Source organism: Vipera ursinii, assembly GCF_947247035.1.
Source record: "Vipera ursinii genome assembly, chromosome: 5".
Lineage (NCBI taxonomy): Eukaryota > Metazoa > Chordata > Lepidosauria > Squamata > Viperidae > Vipera > Vipera ursinii.
The window spans coordinates 57,915,836-57,942,316 of NC_139518.1; the positions used below are offsets into that span (position 1 = coordinate 57,915,836).

Here is a 26,481-nt window from a genome sequence, read left to right on the forward strand (position 1 = left end):
GGGTGTCAAACTTAATTTCATTGAGGGCATTGCAGTTGCCCTTGGTGGGCCGGGTGGGCGTGGCCTACTGGGTGGGCGTGGCCAGCTCCATCATTTGCATCAAGGGCAGGAGTGGGACAGATCTGAGGGTCTCTGGCAGAAGAAGATGGGACCTGGGCAAGTGCCAAGGCACGGTCCACTGGAGGAGCCTCACTGTTCCTCTCAGGCCTTGGGGGGCAGTTTGGACAGTAGCGTGGAGGTCAAATGCCCAGCCCAGCCATCAAGCACCCGCGGCACTAAGCCCAGCCCACTTCCCCAAGGGGGCCCCCAGCTGCACTTACCTCCTCCTCAAGGTTGCTGCTGCTGTGCTCGTTCTCCTTAGCCAGGTTGCTCATGATGGGTACAAGGGCAAAGTCAAGAGGGAGGCCCACTCCCTCTCCATGTGAGCAGACCTGGCTCTGTATCCAAACCTTCCTTAGCAATAGGATTGGAGACCCCCCCCCAGGATAGGCCAGGAGGAGGGGGCAAGGGGATGGTGAAAGGGCAGCAGGGCAGGACTAAGGCAGGACTTCCCTCAGACCCTCCCTCTCCTTCCTTCCTTCCTTCCTTCCTTCCTTCCTTCCTTCCTTCCTTCCTTCCTTCCTTCCTTCTTTCCCTCCCTCCCTTCCTTCCTTCCTTCCTTCCTTCCTTCCTTCCTTCCTTCCTTCCTTCCTTCCTTCCTTCCTAGAACAGAGTGGTAGGAAAATATTTGAGATGAGGGAGGGAGAAAAACAGGCAAGAAACGCCGCTGGGGAAGTGTCATCCTTCATGAAGAACGAAGAAATGCACCATCGCCTGGAAGTGGCCAGCACATTGCCCTCGCCTACTTCATATATCCGGCTTGGTGGGCTCTGGGGGAGGGGATGCCATGAGCAGCATGAGAGTCGATGTTACCTGCACAATGCTGCCCAGCCCCCAGCCTGCCCAGTTTGGGCAGGCAGTGGGGCACTTTCTTGATAGTGCCGTGAGGCTGAGCTGGGTGGCACGAATCTGAAGAGAAGCGCAATGCTGCCCAGACCCTAGCTTGCCCACAGTAGGCAGGGTCATATGCTGGCCACTTCCACGTGATGGTGCATTTCTTAATTCCTCACAAAGGGTGATACCTCCCCAGCGTGTGCCCAGGGGACAGTGCCGACGCGGCATGGGCCAGTCCTTCACTGTTTCGAGATGGCCTTGTGGATCTAAGACTGAATGTATTTCAGCATAGATGACTACCACGAAATTGTACATTGGCTCCCGGCTGGCCTGGGCCGGGGCCAAGGTAGTGGGGGCCGTTCCCTCACTGTTTCCTGGATGGCTTCGCGGGCCACATGAAACCACTTCGTGGGCCGGATCCTGCCCCCGGGCCTTGTGTTTGACATGTCTGCTCTAGCAACAAAACTCTTTGAAGACTTCATATCCATGCTATTGGATGCCAGATGGCCAAGATATATTTTCAGATCTTTTTGGAAGGTCAGCAAAGTCAATTTGGCATTTGCTGCCTCTTTATATGCAATAGCTTAGTTCTTTTTATGGTGTTGAAGAACATCCTCAAAAATTAGGCAGAGTTAAGGGGAAAAAATGGTCTTACCACTAGGAGAAGCCACAATAAAAATGGTGGTGTTAATTTTAGCAAATAATCTGTGATTAATCAATAAACTGATTAGATAATATTCTTACCTGAAATAAGCCCTAAAATAGGATTCATACTATCAAAAATTTTCTCAATCATTCCCAAATCTGAAAGTTTCTGCCCCCATCCATGTCTATATTGTATAGAGTTTTCCTTGCATTTTGTCCAATTTTTGATGCTCCGCCCCCCCCCAATTCCCATGTTAAATGTAGCCTGTAGCCATCGAAGGAAAGGTCACCTTCTAGATTAATTAATGGCTCCTTAATAGTTTAAATATATAAATAATAATACACAGTTTAAAAACTATGTTACTATTCCAAGTTGGTACTGCAGGGGTCCCCAACTCCTGGTCCGTGGACTGGCACCGGTCCATGGTATGCCAGAAACCAGGCCATGCAAATAAGCGAAGCCCGATCATTGGGATGCAGTCACCTTATGAAAACACTTCCTCTCTGGTTCAGAGAAAACCCTCTCTCCACGGAACTAGTTCCTGGTGCCCAAAAGACTGGGGACCGCTGGGCTACTGCATTGAGTGAACACCTTTATTGGGATAATGAAACTTGCCAAAAAACCAAAAATCTTAACGATGTAATACAAATACTGTAGCTGAACAGAAAGGCTTGAAAATGGTAGAGATGTTTGTTGCTGAAATGCAATGGTGAACTATAGCATGGTTGACGTTATGGAGGAGATGCCATTCTTTCATATAACCCATCATATTTTTTATTGATCCTTACTATATTCTTTAATGCAGATGATAACACAGATGTTGGTGAAGAAGACAGCTTCCTAGGCCAGACATCAACAAATGTAAACCCTCCATCTACATTCAATTATTTCTCCCAAATTCCTAGCAGCAGCGATCCCTTTGGAAGCATTGGACAACCACCCTTAGGGGTGGCAACCTCAACCCAAGTTGGAACATCTGTTTTCTCTAAACCTCCAGTTTCTTTCCCTCTTCTGCCTTCATCACAAGATGGGCCAAATATATTTCCAGCTTCTGTTTCCAAATCACAGTGTTTTAATACTCCATCTACTTCAGGACAAGGAATTGGAACTTATCAAACATCTCAGCAAAGTGGTCCTCCACCAACAGTATTTTCAACACCACCTCAGGGAGCATCACAACAAGGTTATAACCCTTATCGTCACACTACCTTAAGTAGTAGAGCCAATCCTTACATCACTCCACCACAGCTGCAACAGACACAAGCACCTGCCCAGAGTCTGCAGCCTTCACCTTCTGTACCACCTATGCAGAAGTATCCTGCAGGACCAATGCCACCGGTAGGAAGATTTATCTTTCAGTATATTGCAATTGCTGTAAAAAAGTTACAGACTGAATATTGTAGTTTGTTGCTCTTCTAACAATTATCATTTCACTCATGTCTTCAAGCAGCTCAGTAATAATGATTAATGATTTGCTGGATATGTTTTGTAACTTGATTTAACTGAGAAATGAAAGTCTGTACATACATTAACAAAGCATTCGAGACAAATGTTGCCCTTAAAATAAAGTTATATGCATTTCCTATCTTGGCACTTGATTATTAATTTGCATGAAAACAAAAATGAAATGTTTTGATTTTAGGAATTTTTTGACAGTTTAATTATATCAAGTGAAGAGTTAACACTTGGCTTAGTTTATTGGTCATATCTGAATGTAAAATATTTGCAAAATTATGAAACTGATTAGTTTTTGTATTTAATTTGATAACTTTTGAAAGTTACATTGACTAAAGTTACATCAACTAGAGTTAATCAATTGTGAAACCTAATGTCTTCCACCTAGATAGATCAAGTTTGAAAATAATTGGCAATCAAATATACAAAATTAAGAGACAACTCCCATATTGCTTTTTCTTGCTATGCCAACATAGCATGGCAATGTTAATTTAAAATCTATAAAAATAATGTATTTTTGTAATTCAGAATGGAATTAATTGTATATAATAAAGTCCTGTATCTAAACATCAAGTAAAACTTGGAGAATATTAAGGAAACTTCTCCCCCTTCTCTTTTTGTTTCCACTTCAGCCAGCCCTGTCACCTCAGACACCAATGTCAGCAGGCCCACTTGTGAAGGCACCACCTGTCTTATTACAAAACCAGTATGAACCAGTTCAACCACATTGGTTTTACTGTAAGGAAGTAGAAAACAAGGAGCTATGGATGCCGTTCAGTGATCTAGATTCTACAGCTCTAGAGAAGGTTTATAATTCTGGTAAGACTTAAGGTTGCCTTTGTGTAATAATTTGTGCTTTTAGAATGGACAGGCATATTATATAACATGCAGATCATTTTAAAGTGAGATATTATTTGCATGCATATATATATATATATATATATATATATATATATATATATATATATATATATATATATATATATATATATATAAAGACTTTTTTTCATTGAAAATATGAGACTTGGCAGATCCTTGTTTGCAGACAAGCAGTGTTTCTTCAGAAACTCTTTACCTGCTGTTTTGCTTTTCCTGATATTTTCTGAGAGCTCTCCTGGAAATGATCAAGCTGAGCATTCCTCACAGATGCTATAGCTCAAGGAGCAATTAGAAAATACCAGCTTGTTAAATATAGGTATATTATATACGTTTTTTACCTGTCATGGTACTGTATTTGATTTATATTAATCATTTGATTATCTTGATGACAGTTAATAATGAAGTAATCAACACTAAGCCTCCAATTCTGTAAGAGAGATTGTTCAATTTTTCCCCTCTTCCTTTCAGCAAGTTTATTATGGAAGTTTCCATCAAGTCATACGATTGAGTAATGAGTAGAATTCTGTCAAGGTTCTTGAGAGAAAACTCTCTAATCATTTCAAAATAATAAAGATTGGATACTGAATACTTCATTACTCAAAGAGGGCTTCCCCCTAGTTTTCAGATTATTTCTCCTATTTCTTGTTCTTTTTCTATGGTATCTACTGAACTTTTCTGTTCAGTCCACGCTGGTGTTTTTCGCATATTGTCTGATTTTGACATCACCAATGAGCAAAGTGGAACATCTGTTGAAAGAAATGCAACAGTAAATCTAGAAAACTTTCCTCCTTGCCCTCATTTTCCAATAGAAACTTTAGAAATAGAAACTTTTCCAATAGAAACTTTTCCAATAGAAACTTCATTTTCCAATAGAAACAAAATACCACTGTTCAGTGTAAAATGTAAAGCTTTCTCATTTCCAATATTCAAACGTTGGACGAGAAAAGAAGAAAGGTTGGTAAAGTAATAACTTCCTTCTTAATCTTTAGTGCAACCTGATCCAGAGAGTGTAATTTTGAGTACTGATGGAGGACGTTATGATGTTTATTTATATGACCGTGTGAGGAAAGCTGTATATTGGGAAGAACAACAATCTAATGTAAGACGATGTACTTGGTTTTATAAGGGAGATAAGGACAGCAGATTTATTCCTTATACTGAGGATTTCAGTGAAAAACTAGAGGTGAGTATTTTTAAAATGAAGGCAACAATGTTAGCTGTAGATTTTTTAAAAAATACCAGATTCAAAAGTATTTTTTTTTAATAATAAAATAAAAGTGTTACCACATCCATATCATTATCATCAGTTCCTTTTGCATGAAGTTCATAGGGCAGCAAGCTTCCCAATGAATCTATTTTAAAAATCATTATTTTGTGGCCTTTAAGTTAGCTTTATAAAATGTTGCTGTGATATTAATTTTAAACCAAAATTTTAGTATAAATTAAAAAAATTGTTGAAAATTGTTTTTTTTTAAAAATGCAAAATTACTTTATACTGAATAGATTGTATGTGGCAAAACCTGGTATTAAACTGCCACATAAATGGTGGAGTAAATTAACTGTAATCATTTTTATTCAGTTGTCAAAATAAATTATTTTGGAGGTTAGTATATTAGATATGGTTCAGTTATATATTCTTAATATATAATCTAGATTATTTCATGATACAGCCAATATGTTTTGAAACTAGAGCACTCTATGCTGCATTAACTGAAAATAGAATTTCATATTGTTGGGATCTGACTTTCATTGTGGCTTCAAATCTGGGGGACAAGTGCCATTTAGAGCATCAGACATGAAACTGGCAAAAACATATTTGACTTCAAAGTTCTAATAATATTTAAATGGTAACTACCTTTACAAATTAAGTAATTGGTAGGAAATGCATAGTCTTTATCCACAAGTTGTAGGAACAATTTGTGGTTTAATATAATGTAAATGAATTTAAATTACCTTCTTATCACATTGTCCTTTGATGTGCTTTCTTGATATTCAAGATATATAATTGGTATTTGTTGTAGGCTGAGTATAAGAAAGCTGTTACCACAAATCAGTGGCATCGGCGATTAGAATTTCCAGGTGGAGAAACTTTCGTTATGCATAATCCTAAGGTAATGAGAATGTTGCTTAATTAGATACTCTGGAGGATATCAGTATTGTATTGGTATTATCACTTTGGAGGATGATCATAACTGAATATAGAAGCAGGAGCCTGTTTTGGGCAAAAGGGGAAGGTTGAAATGTCTCAAGATGTTTTGGGGTAGTTCTAAGGGTAAATTATGGAGGTTTAAGGAAGAGAATTTGAATGTTTTGACTGTCGGAGGCTTCCTATTACAATTCCCATTCTTAAAACCCTGAAAAGTACCAAAATTGGGAGGAAAAATATTCCAAACCCAATTAGTTTGAGGCGGTTGGAAAGCATGTTGCTAAAATTCCACTAGTTTTGATTTGGGGATGTGGGAAGTTGCTCCTATTTGGGGCCTAAAATGGTACCATTTTGCTTTTTAAAGAGCAGTTAATCATATCTGTCTTTCAATCACCCTACGTTAAGGGATAGCTGATTCATCTTAGAGCCCACCTTATCTATGTTTCCTGGTAAAATACATAGAAAATCACTTTGCATGTCATTAGGGTTAGGACTCAATGAATTTGGAGAATGAAATGGGTTCACCAACAGATTCATAACACGTTGCTACGTTTAGAAAGATGCTGAATTTTTGGGTAGGCCTTATCTATATTTCTTGATAAAATTCCTGGGAAAATCCCAGTGGGGAGTAAATTTACTCAGGGTTATGGTCAAGGTCTCCATGAATTCAGACAGCAAGATGATATTGTTAACATTTATAGTGCTTCAATATGCTTAGGAGGGCCCTGGTTTTTCCAGCCTGCCTTATCTGTGTTTCCTGGTAAAATAAATGGAGAAACCCTCTCGGTGGGCAAATACATTTAGGGTTAGAGTTAGGGCTCCACAAATTTAGATAGCAAAATGGACATCTCCAATGGATTTGTAGTTCGTTGGTATGCTTAGGATCATGCTGACTTTTCGAGCTGGCATTATCTACGGTAAAATACATGGGAAAATCCCATTGAGAGGACAAATCCACCTAAGGTTAGGGTTAGGTCTTCATAAATTATTACAAAGTCAGCTTATTGCCCCCAGATTATTGGGGGCAATAAGCTGACTTTGTAATAATGCCGCTTGGGGTGTGTGTGAAAGCCCTAATAAGTAGGCTTATACATAGAATGAAGGCTACTGCTAAGCTTTTAAGCCGCCCTGAGTCTTCGGAGAAGGGCGGGATATAAATGGAATTAAAATAAAAAAAATAAAAAAATAAATTCAGATATCAAAATGGACATTTCTAATGGATTTGTACTGCGTCGGTATGCTTAGGAGAGTGCTGAATTCTGAAATTCTCAGAGTCACTTGAAAAGCCCATATGTCGGAAACTTGACACATGCGTTATCTATATTTCTTAGTAAAATACATGGGAAAATCCCATTGGGAGGAAAATCCACTTAAGGTTAGGTCTACATCAATTTGGGCAGCAAAATGGATATCGCCAATGGATTTACATCATATCCAACATAATCTGATATTAGGAGGCATATTAAATGTTTCTTTCCAACAGTGCAGTTTAACATTTCGGATAATGTGCTGTCACAAATCATTATTTCAGGTGTTGAGAATCTTTTAAATGGAAATTGTAATAAATATAAACTTAATTTTTGTTTACCATATGGTGAACAATCATGCCATTTTTTTTCTTGGTGAAAAAAATGGTTGTATCCATGAATTTAATGCACCTAAGCTATAGTATATATGTTATTGCATAAAATTGCAATATGTTAAATTATGTATAAATGTGATGCATTGATTTTATCTCAGGTTATAGTTCAGTTTCAGCCTTCTTCAATACCAGATGAATGGGGCACCACGCAAGACGATCAGACGAGACCAAGAATAGTTAAACGTGGAATTGATGATGATCATGAGGATATTCCAGATGGTAAGTTGTATAGGATTTCATATAAAATGTTCCCCTACTTGTTTTCTCCTCACATGTCAGGATGATAAACGTATTTTGGCTAAAGAATATATTGACTCCCACCAAGCTTCTGAATGTTGACTGTACAGATGTTGGGAATGAGTAAGGTTGCTTTCCGGAATAGATAGAAACATTTTTCCTCTGGATATGTGATATTTATCCAGAGATGCCTGAGAGGCTATTGCCTCATTTTGAGACCACAAGTTAAGGAATGCCTTAAAATGCCTTCAAAGTTGAGTAGAAAAATATTGCAACTATACAGAGATATATAGAGATATTTAAATTGGAAAGTTTGCCTTGTATGTATTTATGAATGTAACTGATGGTATTTATCGTTATTTTTATAGGTGAAGTGTCTCAAATAGATCATTTGGTATTTATGGTCCATGGAATTGGCCCAGTCTGTGATCTGCGCTTCAGAAGCATTGTTGAATGTGGTAGGATTATTTGAGTATGGATGGAGAAATGCATATGAAGCATATTTGCTTGTTCCTTTTTTCAGCTACTACCTTACTATGTAGTTGTTCTTAGACCTTTATTTAGAGTTGTTTGTGAAGGCACTTAGTCACATACACTAAAGCATTTAGGCCGGTCTTTAAATTGGATTTAAAATCACAACAGTTACTGCATCAGAAATATAAACATACAAACTAATTTCAATGTGGTTAAGAAGATAATGGAAAGAATAAACTGCTCCAAAGGGATAATCCTCTTAAAAGGTGTTCAAATAAATGATATATTAGCTTTAAAAGCTATTAGTGAAAGAAAACAGAATTATGAACTATTATTGTTGATAATATTTAGAAGTCAAGCTTTCTCATTGGGAGAAGTGAAAGGTGGTAAATTGCTTCTGATGCTTTATCCAAGTCAACTACATACATATATTTAATGGCTTGGAAGGTGAACACTCTAGAACTTGCTGGGGTTTTAAAGTGAAAATATTTGGAGTATATTCAAAATTTTAGTTATGCTTTTACAAATCCACCTGCAGAGTTTAGTCTAGAAAATATTTATTTTCAGAAATTAGAAATTCTGTTACAGTCAATATGCGCATAATTACTATAACATTTGATATTAATCGTATGACACCATTGTTCCTTTTCTCCCTTTTTAAAAAGTTGATGACTTTCGGACAGTGTCCCTGAAATTGCTGCAAACACATTTTAGGAAATCGATAGAAGAACATAAAGTGAGTAGAGTCGAATTCCTGCCAGTTCATTGGCACAATGCTTTGCATGGAGATGCAACAGGGGTGGATAGGTAGGTCTACAGTACTCACATATCACTCTCATCCAATCAGTTTGTAATATGTTTTAACAAAGTAGAGTTGTTCTTTGATCATTGATTAGTATCTCAAAGTTGATCAGTTGTGACTTTTAAGTGTATACTTTTTGTGATTTTTTTAGTTTAGAATTGCTAAATGTTGTTACCCATGAATAAGTTATCATATTCTGAGAACTTATACTAAATTTTTCTTTAGAATAAAAAAATATTGATTTTCCCTAGCATTTTATTCCATTTTTCGCAATTGCATTTTATTGTACTGATTTGTCTGAAATAGGTTAAATTAATACCATAGTTTTGAAATTAACTTGATTCAACCAACTGTGTTTAAGGCTGATCATAGTTTAGAGTTTGCACAGGGATGGGTAAAATAGAAAACAGATTTAATAACTCTTGTTCTTGCCATACTAAATAATTGCTAATTTTAATATTTGAATGCAACCAGTGTAATTCCTTTAATATCTGAACCAGTCATTCTAGGATTTATTTATTTATTTATTTATTTATTTATTTATTTCTTTATTTATTTATTTATTTATTTATTTATTTATTTATTTATTTATATTTATATACCGCCCTTTCCCGAAGGACTCAGGGCGGTTTACAGGGCATTTAAAAAACAGTCAATACAAACGTTAAAACAAATTAAAAGAGATTAAATAGAACCCTGAGAAAATTAAAACCCAGTTAAAATTAAAATTAAAAATATTCTCAGCCTGGGCCAGAGAGCTCGAAGAGCCAGGTCTTCAGGTCCCGGCGGAATGAACGGAGGTTGGGGGCAGTCCTAAGCTCCGCAGCAGCTGGTTCCACAGGGCAGGCGCACCCACTGAGAAGGCCCTACCCCTGGGTGTTACCCGCCGGCAGTCTTTAACCGGCGGCACCCTGAGGAGACCCTCCCTGTGGGAGCACACTGGACGAAGGTGTTCCCTCAAATATCCCGGACCCTCACCATTTAGGATAACAGAGCTAAATGACTATTGCACTAATTAAGTGTTTTTAAATAATTCATCTGAGATCATGAAGGTGCAAAGTGTGGTACGACAAAGTGATATGTATACTGTGGCATACTTTATATCACTATGTTTAACATATGGCCCACGTTATAAATTGCAGGATCTTTAATGATCTTTATGGTGTATGAAGGGAACAGATCTGTTCCTGTCTGGTATATTGATTAGGTTCGTTCCTTTCTTTCCTTCCTTCCTTCCTTCCTTCCTTCCTTCCTTCCTTCCTTCCTTCCTGCGCAAAACGGAAGGCACCTGCACGGCGGCAGTGACGGGTCTCCCTGGTGACGGGCGCTGGGTTGCGGCGCCGCCTTCAGCCTGGGCGCCGCCGAAGCCACCCCCGGGACCTCCAAACTGCTGTCCGTCCGGAGAGGTGCGCGCACAGCTCTCCAAACCTTCCCACTGTCCGAATGGGCGGCGGCACCACCCGAAGGCGGCAGGTCTGCAAACTGGCCGTGGCAGCTTTCCAAACGGGCGGCGGCGCGTCCGCAGCTGTCCAAACCTTTGGAGAGGTGTGCGCGCACCTCCGCTCGAACGGGCGGCTGTGCCACCCATTTGCAGACCTGCCGCCACCGATTTGGAAAGCTGCCACGGCCAGTTTGCAGACCTGCCGCCTTCGGAGGAAGGTGGTAGCTCTGCCAATGGGCCGCAGCAGATTTCCAAACGGGCGGCACCACCGCCCGTTCCGAGAGGTGCGCGCGCAGCTCTCCAAACCTTTGGAGAGGTGCATGCGCACCTCCGCCCTAATGGGCGGCGGCGCCTCCTGTTTGTAAACCTGCCACCGGCGGTTTGGAAAGCTGCCATGGCCAGTTTGCAGACCTGCCGCCTTCGGAGAAAGGCGGCAGCTCTGTAAACGGGGCGCGGCAGCTTTGTAAATGGGTGGTGCCACCGCCTGTTCCGAGAGGTGCACGCGCAGCTCTCCAAACCTTTGGAGAGGTGCGCGCGCACCTCCGTCCGAACGGGCGGCATCGCCACCCGTTTGCAGACCTGCTGCCAGTTTCGAAAGCTGCCGCGGCCCGTTTGCACAGCTACCGCCTTTGGAGAAAGGCGGCAGCTCTGCAAATGGGCCGCAGCAGCTTTGCAAATGGGTGGCGCCACCGCCCGTTCCAAGAGGTGCGCGCACAGCTCTCCAAACCTTTGGAGAGGTGCGCGCGCACCTCCGAACGGGTGGTGGTGCCACCCATTTGCAGACCTGCTGCCACTGGTTTGGAAAGCTGCCGCGGCCCGTTTGCAGAGCTACCGCCTTCGGAGAAAGCGGTAGCTTTGGGTTGCCAACCCGTGCACTAGACCAAACTGGTGGATCACATACTGCACTCATGGTTTGCCTAACCATGGGTTATTGAATACAACATCACTAATTAGGCTCACACAAAGTGAAACAGTTTATTCAACCTTGATACAACAGACCAAATTTGTGTCAACTTAAGTAATGATATCATCAAACGAATGAAGTTAATGGTATAACTTTCAGTTTAACAGAGGATCATGAATAACAGACCTCTTTTTCCCAGATGATCTGTTAAATTTGGCCAAGGCTATTATGGAGTAGAGAGGCATAATGACCACGGTTGCTTTATAGATTTGAAAAATGATTTGTGAAAACTACTTTGGCAATTTTTACTCTCAAGATTTCTTTGTTTAGCAAAATTTATTTGAAATTACTTTTTAATAATCTGTGTAATTGTGTATTTCAAGGAATATTAAAAAGATAACATTGCCAACTATTGGACGCCTCCGTCACTTCACCAATGAAACTCTACTTGATATCCTGTTTTACAATAGTCCCACTTACTGCCAAACGGTTGTGGATAAAGTAACAGTAGAGATGAACCATCTTTATGCACTATTCATGAGCAGAAACCCTGATTTTAAAGGAGGAATCTCTGTTTCTGGCCACAGTTTAGGTAACGCAATGGTTTAATATGATGATTAGTTCAATATAACATTTTTATTGCATAATTCTTGAGAACTGTTTTCTAAATGGGTTTTTTAGTTGTAGTTATATTTTTATCCTAGAAACATGTCTAGTATTCTGACATTGTGAATATCTCTATTTTGTTAGGTAAAGGAAAGGTTGGGAAACGTATCTAAGACATCAGTGTGTAATTACTGTTTAAAGCCAGACTATTTAGATATCTCAAAATTCTATTTCTAACAATAGAGTTTGTATCTCCTAGGATCTTTGGTTCTATTTGACATACTGTCCAATCAAAAAGATTGGACATCTGCAGTTAATTCTACTACTGTTGCTTCCAATGGTGCTGTGAAAGAAGTGACAGATGACCAGCAGGTATTTTGTTTACTAAACAATCTTCTTTAATATTTGTGTGATTAGTAAAAAAAATTTCAAATGATCAGTGCAATATTCATAACATTAGAAATATGTAGCCTAATCAAATTAAAAAGTTCTGCTACCATAATTCACTGAATGTCTTCTTTCAAGTGTACATGAATTATTTTTTAACAAATAGGATCCTTTTCTGTCATAAATGATCAGTTCATAAGGATGGTTACACTGCATTAATCAAAGGAAAACATTTTCTATATGCCATCGTATGCATACATGGTGTATGCTAAGTAACCAGGTCCTCTGTCCATATTTTTATTTAGAATCTTAGCTTTTATTGTTAAAAAGTTCTGTCATAAATAGCTGTATTGTCATTAGAGGCTATTGCAGAATATATATTTTCTTCTGTGAGATTTTTTTTTGCTCCTTTATGCCTTTGAGAGTTAATTCTAATTAGTACTTAATCCTGATGTTTTTTTAGATCCAAACTAGATATTCTGCAATCTAGACTGGGCTTCTTTTTGTGATGGTGGATTGAAGTGAGCACCAAACATGCATACATTCACTCTACGAGATTTATTTTTGAGTTATCCACATTCATTAGTGAAACTTACTTATTTTGACTTTTCTTTGGTTTTAAATTTTCTAACCTAATGCAGATTTTTTTTTCCATTTCAAGGGGTCATTGAATTCTAATTCTGCTGGTGGTCTGCTTTCTCATTTAAATGATGAACATGGGGATCATGATGAGGAGGATGATATTCCAACCTTGCAAAGAACTTTGGAAATGCTTAGTTTGTCAGAGTATATCAGTACTTTTGAACAGGAGAAGATTGACATGGAATCTCTGGTATAGTAAAAATTCAAAAAATAAGATGGCTTGTTTGAATTCAAAACAACTTCATTCCCGTTTTATGCACATCCTGAAGTATCTGTTGAAGCCAGGAATCACTGTTAATCTGGAGGAATTTATAAGCATGCATTAATATGTGGCAATATAATGTTAGTGAACATGAGGTCATTACCACCCCTCCCCACTTCCTCTTGATCATTCAATGCCTGAGATATTTACACCCTCTGAAAATATTTTTAGGATAGCTCAAAAATGGTAAATCCCTGAGAAGAATAAGTATTATTTCAGGGTTTGCACAGAAGTTGTCATAGGTTAATTAATGACAAATTTACACATGTGCTTTTCAGTTCAATTGCCAGTTCTAGTGAATAAAAACAAGAAACACTTGCACAAAATATAGAACTGTACACATTTCTCATTGGGGGCATCACCACACTTCAGGGTATGTGTTATTAACAGAAAGCAGCTGTCTAATTTTTTAGTTTTACAATTCCATGTTTTTTTGGGAGGGAGGAGGTTGGCTTCCTGTGAAAAAGGATTTCATATTGTTCCAAAATACTAATGAAAGCTAGGATCCTCATATTTGGCATCTAACCAACAGTACTCCATGAGAGTAGCCATATGGCATCGTGTGTTGCCAAATGTCATTTGCTGGAGTTGGCATTGATGTTGACCTAGTGAAGGCCATAGCTCTTGTGACTGAAGGACAAGCCAATGATTGAAGTTGAACTGATCCCCAAAGACTATATGCTTGAATTAGAAAACTTGGAGTACATTCTTTAGTGCATGAAGAAGTCATTGGAATGAATATTGTTTAGGTCAACAGAATCTGTAGCTTTTACTTTGGTGAGAGTTGAACAGGAAGTAGGATATACTCATTGAAATTTCATGATCAGCGGCCAGGGATTTGAGAAAGAGTTGAGCTGCAACTGGTATAAGATGTTTACTGGTATGTTAGGGGCCAGTATCCTGGCAAGATGAAACAGAGAAATGAATTGCCTATTGTCATTGCCACTCGTTGAGTTAAATTATCCAAATTAAACTCTTGAGATTGGAAAGAACTTGTTTTAAATCATTGAGTTTTTTCAAAATAGTAACTTGTTCCTTTAGAGTTGAGAGGATGTAGAAACATAAAAGCTTAGTTTCTGGATATGAAACAAATTAAAAACTAAAATTAAAACAACAAGATAACTGCTGCAGCTATATTGCTATCACACCAGTAGCTGAATGAGTACGATTTATTGGTCACGATAAACCTACTTTACTTGGGATTTCTCTGTGATGACATTTGGGGAGTAATAGATACTCTAGGTTTATAGTATTGGTTTTTAACATGTATTTTGAGCTCTGGCTCCTATGGCTTTCAATCTACAAAACAAGGATAAATGTGGGGAAATAGCTGTTCTTTCAATTACACAGACTTGTTTATACTGGAGTATCATGATTTGCCTCCCAGGATTCATGGTAATTGTCAGCAACACATTTATGAGTTCTTGACTAGCGACTACAATTGAGCCGAAAATTTATGTTGTTAAGTGAGACATTTGTTAAGTAAAGCTTTGCCTCATTTTATAACATTTCTTGCCACAGTTGTTAAGTGAACCACTGCAGTTGTTAATTTAGTAACATGGTTGTTATAATCTGGCTTTGCCGTTGACTTTGCTTGTCAGATTTGTCAGAAGTTTGCAAAAGGTGATCGTATGACCCCAGGCCACTGCAACCATCATAAATACAAGTCAGTTGCCAAGTATTTGAATTTTGATCATGTGACCAAGGGGATGCTATAACAGTCATAGGGGTGAAAACAGCCATAGCTCACTTTTTCAGTGCTGTTGTAACTTCAAATCGTGACTAAACGAACTGTTGTAAATCAAGGACTACCTATACTACTAAAATGTTTATACTAACCAGCTGTAGGGTAATGTATTTGTATTAAAAGAAAAAAAATACAAAATTTGATTTCCCTCATTTTATTTTGAAAGTTGTTGTGTACAGTTGATGACCTGAAAGAAATGGGAATACCTCTTGGGCCTCGGAAGAAGATAGCAAACTTTGTAAAAGACAAAGCAGCCAAACAGGTGGGAATCAATAGTTTTGCTTTGGGAAGTAATCTCACTGAATCTGTCTTTGTTTCTGCTTGAGTGTTGACATTTCATCACAGAAATGTGATGAAATACAAAATAAGCAGGGCGATAACATATTTTACTGACCCTAGATGTGGAAGAAACACCCTTTTGTCCAAGTATTATGAACAATATTTAACATTCAGCTCCTAGTACAATTTTTGTATTTGTAACCCTGAGTGCCAGTTTGGGGTAGTGGCTAAGTGGAAAGCTGCAGAGGACTTAAAGCTTTAAAGATAAAGAGAGAATGACAGTAGGAAAGAAAAGAGAAGCCTGCTATTTACCTTCATCTTTGTAATTTTACTTTTGGATTATAAGTAATCCATCGAAGCAAAGCAAAATGAGGCAAGGAGAGGTTTATTAGATCAACTGGTAGAAAAAGGAATTAGCCAGCAATATTACAGAAAACATTTGAATAAATGGGGGAAAAATGAACATTCCATGGGGCATCTTAGGAGAGAAATTAAACAAATTAATGACAAAGTAGAAATTTTAGCAAGTAAAACAGAAATAATAAACAGATGAAAAAGAACTTAAAACAATTTGGCTTTCCTGGAATTGAAAGAAAAAAAAGAATTCTACCTGATATTTTGAGCAGTTCCAGAGGATCCTGAAGAACAGGTAGTTCAACTTTTAACAATGGGATGGGATGAAGCTGACCTGGAGAAGAAGATGATTGATATACAATTTGCAAAACTAAAAAAAATTAACCAAGGGGTATTCTTGTGCAACTTGAGTCAGAAAGAAAAGAGTTTTGCAGCAGAATTTTACTATCAGACTGAAAATCAATAATGCAGATATGAACTCAATACAGCAAAGCAAAAGAATTCTAGAAAAGTTTAAAGGGGAATTATAAGAAATGTAAATAGAAATGACAAAAGGCCTGTGGACTCTAAACTTCCTAAATTAAGGCCTGTGGACTCTAAATTATTTTTCCCAATTCTCAAATGTATTTGAGAATTGGGAAAAATAATTATCTAGAGAATACTTGCTTGAAACTTGAATCATCAGCAGTCATCACCAAGAGAATGGCAGAGGTGGAGATACGATTTTTTATTAACAATCCAAGGATCTAGCAGCAGAAAATTTCACTAGTTGGTCCCAATGTCAAACCTACTATCCAAATTTATTTATTTGTTTGTTTGTTTGTTTGTTTATTTATTTATTTATTTATTTAGATTTATATACCGCCCTTTTCCGAAGGACTCAGGGCGGTTTACAGGGCATTTAAAAGACAGTCAATACAAACGTTAAAACAAATTAAAAGAGATTAAATAGAACCCTGAGAAAATTAAAACCCAGTTAAAATTAAAATTAAAAATATTCTCAGCCTGGGCCAGAGAGCTCGAAGAGCCAGGTCTTCAGGTCCCGGCGGAATGAACGGAGGTTGGGGGCAGTCCTAAGCTCCGCAGGCAGCTGGTTCCACAGGGCAGGCGCACCCACTGAGAAGGCCCTACCCCTGGGTGTTACCCGCCGGCAGTCTTTAACCGGCGGCACCCTGAGGAGGCCCTCCCTGTGGGAGCGCACTGGACGAAGGGAACTTGATGCTGGTAGCAGGTGTTCCCTCAAATATCCCGGACCCTCGCCATTTAGGGCTTTATAGGTCATCACCAGCACCTTGAATCTCACCCGAAGGGCAACTGGAAGCCAATGCAGCTCGCGGAGTAGAGGTGTTACATGGGAGTATCGGGAGACCCCCATCACGACTCACACGGCTGCATTCTGCACCAGCTGAAGCCTCTGGGTGGTCCTCAAGGGCAGCCCCATGTAGAGAGCGTTGCAGTAGTCTAAACGGGAGGTCACGAGCGCATGAGTGACTGTGCGTAGGGCATCTCGGTCCAGGTAGGGTCGCAACTGGCGCACCAGGTGAACCTGGGCAAAAGCCCCCCTGGTCACGGCTCCTATATGGTCTTCAAAAGTGAGCTGCGAATCCAGGAGGACGCCCAAGTTGCGAGCCCTATCAACGGGGGGTAACACCTCACCCCCCATCGTTAGAGATGGAATAGTCTGGTTGACCCGAGTTGCCGGTATGCACAGCCACTCAGTCTTGGCAGGATTGAGACGAAGCCTGTTTATCCCCATCCAGACCCGGACCGCTTCCAGCCAACGGGACATCACGGCGAGGGCATCACTGGGTTGGTTTGGGGTGGAGAAAAAAAGTTGGGTATCATCAGCGTACTGATGATACCCCACCCCATAACCACGAATGATCTCGCCCAGCAGCTTCATATAGATGTTGAACAGGAGGGGCGAGAGAACCGACCCCTGAGGAACTCCACAAACAAGAGGCCTCGGGGTGGACCTCTGCCCTCCCGTCAACACCGACTGCGAGCGGCCCAGGAGATAGGAGAACCACCGCAAAACAGTGCCTCCCACTCCCAACAGTACCTCCACATCTCCCAAAAATGTGGAGACGTGGAGGTAGATAATTGTTTCCAATGAAGAAGAAAGGGTCTATGTTGTAGATCCAGGTGCTGGTATAGCTTAATTGGGCCACTGCTGTCCTCTTCTCGAAGGAGACATGTTTATTTTCATTGCTTTGCCATGCTCTGTATTCCTGGGCATCTAACCACAATCTGGAACCTCATCAAATGCACGGATAGCATGAGACTTGCTTCTCACATTTGGCAATAAGTATTACCAAAACAATGAACTGATACAGATATTACTGCTTTCACTAAAGCCGTGGTGGCGAACCTATGGTACTCGTACCACAGGTGGCACGCAGAGTGTGCCATCGCCCCAGTCCTAAGCCTTCAGCTGGATTTTATAAAACCTTTTCGCTTTAGGCCTCTGCCGCCGTGTAAAAAAAAAAGGTTCAATCAATCAATCAATTTCAACTTCTCATAAGGAAAAAAAAAGATCTCGCAAAGTTGGAATTGATTGATTGAACGTTTTAGTCCCACCCAGTCTGCCGTTACCACCGCAGCCACACCCACCCAATGGGCCACACCCAGCCAATGGGCCATACCCACCCGGCACCTGATAATACATAAGTGGGTTTGGGGTTGCAGTTTGGGCAATTGGTCTCTAAAAGGTTTGCCATCACTGCACTAAAGTGTCCATTCTTCTGTAAGACCACAAGAACAAAGAGAGTTTGGCTGCCATAAATCTTATATTGGTGCCTTGTTTGAAAGTAAAAAAAAACACAAACTTGCTGGAATTCTTTTGTTGTAACTTTCAAGTAAGTACTACTAATCAGTGCTTTGAGAGTCTTCAGGAGAGTTTTGTCCTTTGGATTAACTGGTTCCTGTTCAGACTGCTAGGAGGAAATATAGGATTATATGTGTTTTTTTTTTAAATGTACAGTAGGTTGCCTGTTTACTCTGAATATGCATTAGAATGTTCTTTCAATGTTAATATGCTAAGGGTATCTGAAGATTGTTAAGTTCCCAAGTGATATGATGTCGATATTAAGATCCAATTTGTTGACTGGATTTAATTTGTTTTGTAATCTTAAAAGAGATTTGTCTGATAATTTTGTTTTTATTACTTAGTTGAAGTGTGTGCGTGCATGTGTGTGTATATACAAATACAAATGCCCATATTTGTGTAATAGTAAACTCTTTCATTCTTCAGTTTTTAAAAAAAATCTTGATTTCAATAGGAACAAAAGAAAGCATTGCTAGATAAAAAGGCTGCAATGGAAGAACAAGTTGCTCAGACAGTTAAGTTTTCTTCGGCTACTGCATCTTCGGAACCTGCCATTCCTCAGGAGGCATCCAAACGAAAACTCCCATTTGGAGCATCTGTTTCATCTGCACACGTAGACTATGAATTTTTTGAAGTGGGAACAGGCCAGGTACGATTTGTTTCCAACTGGTATAATTGTCTCCTTTTGGACCACAGTTTTTCCTGCATAGCTGTTGTGATTCAGGGTCAGCCTGTGGGTTCGGCAGTTGGGTCGGACGATTCAGAGTAGGAGGAGGAGGGGGGTGTTGGAGAGGTTGCTGAGGGGGTTGGAGAGCTTGCTGATGAGAGCCCTCAGCCAGGCCCCTCCCATCTGGTCACGACGCAGACCCAGCTGTGTGAGCCTGACAGCGTAGATGAAGATGACCCACAGCTGGCCCTGTTCAAGGACGCCCGACGCAGGAGGCAGTCAATCAGGAGTAAACAGAGGAAGGCAATGGGGCACCTCGGAAGGAGGCAGAGAGAAGCCACGCCCTGAACTGTATAAAAGGGGAATGTGTGGGAGGGCTGGTTTGCTGAAGGCAACCGTTTGAACAGCTCCTGTTCGTGTTTGCTCTCTTTGCTCTCTTTGCTCTGTTTATGTTTTTATGTTAATAAATTTGGCAGGCTTAGTTCCAGCCTCTTGCCTTCTTGTAAAAGGGGTTGTCCCTGCCTTATCTGCAGGGCCGGTAGCAGGCTGGTACAGAACAATATCCTATGCAGTTGCAGATAAGGAATTGTGTATTAAAGAATAAAGTGAAACATAAAATATTCCTCAGAGGCTGGGGTACAGATGATATCATGTGCCCGTGCTTTGTTGTGAACCTACTCGTACAGCATCAGTTTCACATAAAACTGTTTCAGTGAGAAGCATTTTGCGCTTTGCTGTTTCCAAAATCAACTTTCTTATCTCCAGTCTGGGAATACATGTAATAGGCTGAAAGTGAAGTGGCTGAGATGCAAGCAGATTATTAATTTCTTTTCTTTTCTTTTTTTTTAAAAATACTTTTTGTCTTGCAGGTGTCTGTGGTATACAACACACTTGATTTTGAACCAGATATTTTCTTTGCTTTCGGTTCTCCAATTGGTGTATTTCTCACTGTTAGAGGAGTGGAAAAAATAGATGAAAGCTACAGGCTGCCAACCTGCAAGGGATTTTTTAACATATATCATCCGGTTAGTGAGAAGAGCAGGTTTTCAATTCTGTTTGATGAAAGCAATATTGTATCTTACCTGTTTACATTCTAAGTGTAACTTTTTGAAAACTAAGAAAATTAACTTCCATGGCATTCATTTCTGACATATCTATTTTATATTTTTAAATTGAATATTTGAAATCCTGAGTCATCAGGATTTTACACAGGTAGTCCTTGAGCCTCTTGTTGCGTGTGAAGAAGGAGAGTGCAAAAGTTGGGTTGAAACTTAACATTAAGAAAACCAAGATCATGGCATCCGGCCCTCTCAATTCCTGGCAAATAGATGGGGAAGAAATGGAGGTAGTGACAGATTTTATTTTCCTGGGCTCCAAGATCACTGCAGATGGGGACTGCAGGCAAGAAATTAAAAGACGCTTGCTCCTGGGGAGGAAAGCCGTGGCAAATCTAGACAGCACACTAAAAAGCAGAGACATCACCCTGTCAACAAAAGTGCGTATAGTCAAGGCTATGGTCTTCCCAGTTGAAATGTATGGCAGTGAAAGCTGGACCATAAAAAAGGCTGAGCGCCAAAGAATTGAGGCCTTTGAACTGTGGTGCTGGAGAAGACTCCTGCAAGTCGCTTGGACTGCAAGGCGATCAAACCGGTCAGTCCTAGAGGAGATCAACCCTGACTGCTCTTTAGAAGGCCAGATCCTGAAGCTAAAACTCAAATACTTTGGCCACCTAATGAGAAGGAAGGACTCACTGGAGAAGAGCCTAATGCTGGGAAAGGTTGAGGGCAAGAGAACAAGGGGACGACAGAGAATGAGGTGGCTGGATGGAGTCACTGAAGCAGTAGGCATGAGCTTAGATGGACTCCAGAAGATGGTAGAGGACAGGAAGGCCTGGAGGAACGTTGTCCATAGGGTCGCGATGGGTCGGACACGACTTCGCAGCTAACAACAGCAACAACAAGTCCTTGACTTATTTGTTTAGTTACCAATTCAAAGTTACAGGCACTGAAAAAAATGACTTATGATTGCTCCTTACAACCACAACCTTTATAGCATCCCCATAATCACTTGATTAAAAACTTGTGTGCTTGGGAAACTGATATGTATTTACAACGGTTGAAGTGTCCCAGGATCGTGTGACCGCCGTTTGTGACCTTCCCAGCCATTTTCCAGCAAACAAAATTCAGTGGGGGAAACCAAATTTACTTAATGGCCGCCTGTTTCATTTAACAGCGGCAGTGATGTGTTTAACAACCATTGCAAAAAAGATTGTAGAATTGGATGTGACTCACTTAACAACCACCTTGCTTAACAACAGAAATTCATATCCTAATTGTGGTCGTAAGTCAAGGACCACGTGTATTTCTACACTGGATTATCTACATTTTGATTTATTAAGTATTTTGGGGCAAATAAGTTTGTTTGTGGGGTATGTGAAAAAAGTCATGGTGGCACAGTGGTTAGAATGCAGTAGTGCTATTACTATTAATATCTCAGAATATTTTGTTATTGTTCTCTGTTTGTTGCAGCTGCCTTCTGTTTTTCAAATGACCAAGATCTATTTTATCTTCCTATTCTAGTTTTCTGAAATTACAGATCAAAACTTTAGGTCTCTTGTAAGCATGAACAGAGGATGCATTTCTGTATTCCATTTAACAATATACATATTATTAGGATTTACTGTCTTAATTATTATAGAGGCATTTCTTAAAACACTGAAAAAAAGGTGTAGTACTCTGTGTAGTATTCTGTTTGTACACTGGAATCATTACAGTATATGTGTGATTTCCTTCCTAAACTGAGTAGGCTATTCTGTAGCATAACTGAGTATTGAATGTTTAAGACCTGATATTTTATTATTTGTTTATCAATATGCTAATTATACATGACCTCATGCATCATGATGTAATAATAATAATAATAATAATAATAATAATAATAATAATAATAATAATAATAATAACAACAACAATAACAATAACAATAAGAAGAAGAAGAAGAAGAAGAAGAAGAAGAAGAAGAAGAAGAAGAAGAAGAAGAAGAAGAAGAAGAAGAAGAAGTTGGAAGGGACCTTGGAGGTCATCTAGTCCAACCCCCTGCTAAGGCAGGAAACCCTATACCATTTCAGACAAATGGCTGTCCAGTCTCTTATGTGTTTGCAAATAAATCAAATCTACAAATAAAGAACATGTGAACGAATAGAAATAGAAAAGCTTTGTTAAGGATAATACGTGATTTTAGATAATGCATCTGCAAGCTTTTGCATGTGCTTTCTTTCCCAACTATGTATTCTATGTTGGACTGAAACCAATCCAGTCTTTTTGTGTGAAACTAGTTGTGCAGTTCTGTAAGTAATGTGTTTTATGGTTAGACTTCAAATTATTTATGTTGTGTTTTTTATTATTTAGCTTGATCCAGTGGCATACAGGGTAGAACCTATGATTATTTCTGATTTTGATGTGAAACCAGTCCTCATTCCACACCACAAGGGCAGGAAAAGACTCCATCTTGGTAAGTAAAGTGTATTGAAATATTTTCTAATATCTGACTTGAATATACAGTAAAGCTAGTATGGATGTTATAAAGCAGAAAAAGAAGAAGCTTGCAGAGAGAAAGCAACAACATACCAAGATGTAAAACCTTCAGTAGCAATTGATTGTTGTATGAGAAAAATATTTTATAAAGCTTTCCCTCCAAACTGCTGTTTTCTCCACATTGGCAATTTTGGAATGACTAGGGGTAAGGAATGCTGCTATTTGTAAAAGTGTCTGCCATTGTAGTCTGTGTCTTTAACCTGACATCGCAGTGTGTGAAGGCAGGAAATGGGTTGTTGAAGTAGAGAATGAACAAGAAAACAAATAGGGCAGAATTAAAGTGGTCATATAAACAGTTTATTGCAACTGTAGTAAAATACATATGTATCTATGCAGCATTAGTAGGTGCCTAAGCATAAAAGGAAATAGGCAGAGCTGAAATACAGTGATGCTTTGTGAATCCTTTGGAAGTTTCAATATTTTTGCATAAATATGACCTAAACTGTGACCTGCTCTCCATACAAGTGCTAAAACTAAAGAAACCTAATTAAACAATGAATAAAAAACTGTAGTTTTTTATTGATTGTTTAATTAATTAGGGAAAATGATCCATATCCACATATCACAGTTATTTGAGGACCATTTTAGGACATCTACAGCAGGGGTCCCCAACCTGTGGACCATGGCCCACTACTGGTCCATAGCCTGCTGGCCAGTGGCTGGCCAGTGCATGCACATGTGTGCGCGCATTCCCCTGTTGTGCTAGCAATTGCATGGGCACTAGCATCCTGTTTGCGCATTTCCATGGGTGCTAGCAGCCCCGTTTGCACAGGTGTTAGCAGCCCTCTTCGCACATGCATGTTGGTGCTAGTGACTCTGCACATGGGCATGAGTGCTGCTGTGAGTGCCGCGCAGGAGCATGCGGCTCCATTTGCACATGCGTGTGCGCAAATTTGCCTCCCTTTCCTCTGGGCCACCGACCTGGAAAGGTTTGGAACCTCTCATCTACAGTACTCATCTGAAATTAAGAATCTTATAAAAATATTGTTTTTTACTCAAAGTAAAATAACAGTGGTCAGTACTCAAGGTTACAATTATATGTTTAGTATAGTGCAGCTACAGGTAGTCCTTGGTTAATAATAATAATTGGATATAGACTTTTGGTTGCTAAGGGTTGTAAAGCCCAGAGTCACTTTCTGTGAGATGGACAGCCACATAAATTTGATTAATAAATAAATATAGTGATTTGAGTCCAATCTTTAAGGAGCCTGCTTAGATTAATTAGGGCTGTGCAGTACTTCAGATTCAGTCTTCATTTAATTTATTTTACATATGAAGAATTCAAAGGATTCCAAAACCCTACTGTTAATATAAATGAGAAATGAAGCCAATTGATTGATTCAGGAGGATCTTCTAGCAGGTTAATAAATTTAAATATTTTTAAAGCCGTCACAGTGAACCAGAAAAGCAGTTCAGTCTAAATGCAGCTAACAATAAATGGTTGTCTAAAGAACAGAACAGATTTTTTGTTATTTAATGGAAGCTGTATTCTATATTTACTTTTAGGGAACTATTTAACATTTGTATTTAACAAAGTGATTGCTTTTTAAACTTGCAGTGGTTGGAACAAATTTATATATATATATTCCCATCTTTCTCTTTTATTAGAATTGAAAGATTCTCTCTCTCGAATGGGATCAGACTTGAAACAAGGCTTTCTCAGCTCTTTGAAAAGTGCTTGGCAAACCCTTAATGAATTTGCACGTGCCCATACCTCTTCTTCTCAACTCCAAGCAGAATTGGAGAAAGTGGCCCACCAGATTAAAGCAGAAGAGGAAAAAGATGAGGCAGAAGGTTACTTGATACAAGCATATGGTTTTCAGTAACTGCTCCAAGTGATAGAACTGAAATGTATCTCTGTCTCTTTGCTTGCAGCATTGAAGTCTAGAGTCTCGTGGCAGTAACTCACCTCTCATACTCTGAAACTTGATAAACTGTTGTTAGTTTCTCCAGTATGCAAACTTTCATTTTTATCCTGGAAGGGAGAAAAGTTACAAGTAGTCCTCAACTTTACAACCATTTGTTTAATTTATTTATTTATTTATTTATTTATTTATTTATTTATTTATTTATTTATTTTAATTCCATTTATATCCCGCCCTTCTCCAAAGACTCAGGGCGGCTTACAAGCTTAGCAGTAGCCTTCATTCTATGTATATGCCTGCTTATTAGGGCTTTCACACACACCCCAAGTGGCATTATTACAAAGTCAGCTTAATTGCCCCCAACAATCTGGGTCCTCATTTTACCTACCTCAGGAGGATGGAAGGCTGAGTCAACCTTGAGCCTGGTGGGATGACAGTTTAGGGTATGACGGCCTTGAAAAAAGTGACTTATGACCCATGTTTCAAGTTGTGACTGTCACAATATCTCTGAAAAGCACATGACTGCAATTTTGGTGCTTGGCAAGTGGCTCACATTTATGACAGTGGCAGCATCTTGTGTTCAGTGAACACAAACTCTGACCTTCCCAACCTGCTTCTGATAAACAGTTGGGGAAGCCAGGTTTGCTTAATGATTGTGTGATTTATTTAACAGTCACAGTAATTCACTTAATGACTACAGTTGAAATGGTTGTAAACCAAGTCCCAAATGTGGCTGTAAGTTGAGGACTACCTGGTTGCTTCTAGTAGAAACCTTATGTTGCACATTGTATATGCCTTGGTTTAATCAAACACCATGACAAACAGGGCAAGTTCTCTAAATGAAAACATTGTAATTGCCTGGATGTAATCAAACATTGACTTTCTAGACAGAATAGGTTTGTCTGTTTTATTCTCTCTGTGTTGAATTTCTTTTATTTAACTTTTCCTAAACGATAAAAACTAAAGCACTTCTATTGAAAAAAAAGAATCTGAAGTTATTGTTGCAATGAAATATAATTTGACATTATCTTTGAAGCGCTCACCTCTTTATCTGCCTTCTCATAACCCGCTGCTGGTTTTAAATTTCAGTGAATTTCAAGGTAAAATGAGTATTCCTATTGAGTTATGGACTAACTAAAATAAAACATATTCAAAGCCTAAGTGGTTACCATGCAAATCCAGGAAAAAACAGCCTCTTTAAGAAGCACCTAATTGAAAGCATCTATCCTGAAACTGAAACACACTTGGTCACTTTAGATCAATTATTGCACACATCACTGGGTGCTGTTTAGGAAATCCTGCAAATTATGTTGCATGTAAGCATGTGCGAAAGGATAGATTGTTTTCTGAAAGTTTCTGAATATGCAGTATAATAAAGTCCCTCAGATATTTGTTTTCTTCTTGTATTGTAACTGTGTTATAAATAGGCCTAATAATGAAATATTGTAGTAAAGAAAGAGAGAATAGCAAAATGAGGATTCAACTTATATTGTATTTTTCATACTCATTTTTTTCCCCTGAAGCAGAAAAGATAGTGGAAAGTCCAGAACTTTCAAAGGATGAAGATTTGAGTATAAAAATTGGTTCGCTTAATGGAGGCCGTCGTATTGATTATGTTCTTCAAGAAAAACCTATAGAAAGTTTTAATGAGTATCTTTTTGCTCTACAGAGTCACTTGTGCTACTGGTAAGAA

General features: G+C 39.2%; 1 protein-coding gene across 2 annotated transcripts in view; it reads left to right on the forward strand.

Moving 5' to 3' along the window:
- Window positions 1-26,481, forward strand: part of SEC23IP (SEC23 interacting protein) — a 37,710-nt gene that overhangs the window by 1,429 nt on the left and 9,800 nt on the right. Inside the window, exons 2-17 of one of the 2 annotated variants that reach the window (XM_083363833.1) lie at window positions 2,385-2,917; window positions 3,667-3,853; window positions 4,903-5,096; window positions 5,935-6,024; window positions 7,800-7,920; window positions 8,307-8,396; window positions 9,078-9,219; window positions 11,943-12,151; window positions 12,425-12,537; window positions 13,214-13,384; window positions 15,370-15,465; window positions 19,118-19,312; window positions 20,200-20,355; window positions 22,738-22,840; window positions 24,532-24,717; window positions 26,312-26,474. In XM_083363833.1, the coding sequence (XP_083219959.1) occupies window positions 2,385-2,917; window positions 3,667-3,853; window positions 4,903-5,096; window positions 5,935-6,024; window positions 7,800-7,920; window positions 8,307-8,396; window positions 9,078-9,219; window positions 11,943-12,151; window positions 12,425-12,537; window positions 13,214-13,384; window positions 15,370-15,465; window positions 19,118-19,312; window positions 20,200-20,355; window positions 22,738-22,840; window positions 24,532-24,717; window positions 26,312-26,474 (2,749 nt within the window). The remainder of the gene's footprint in view (window positions 1-2,384; window positions 2,918-3,666; window positions 3,854-4,902; window positions 5,097-5,934; window positions 6,025-7,799; window positions 7,921-8,306; window positions 8,397-9,077; window positions 9,220-11,942; window positions 12,152-12,424; window positions 12,538-13,213; window positions 13,385-15,369; window positions 15,466-19,117; window positions 19,313-20,199; window positions 20,356-22,737; window positions 22,841-24,531; window positions 24,718-26,311; window positions 26,475-26,481) is intronic. The other variant, XM_083363834.1, reaches the window with a different exon arrangement.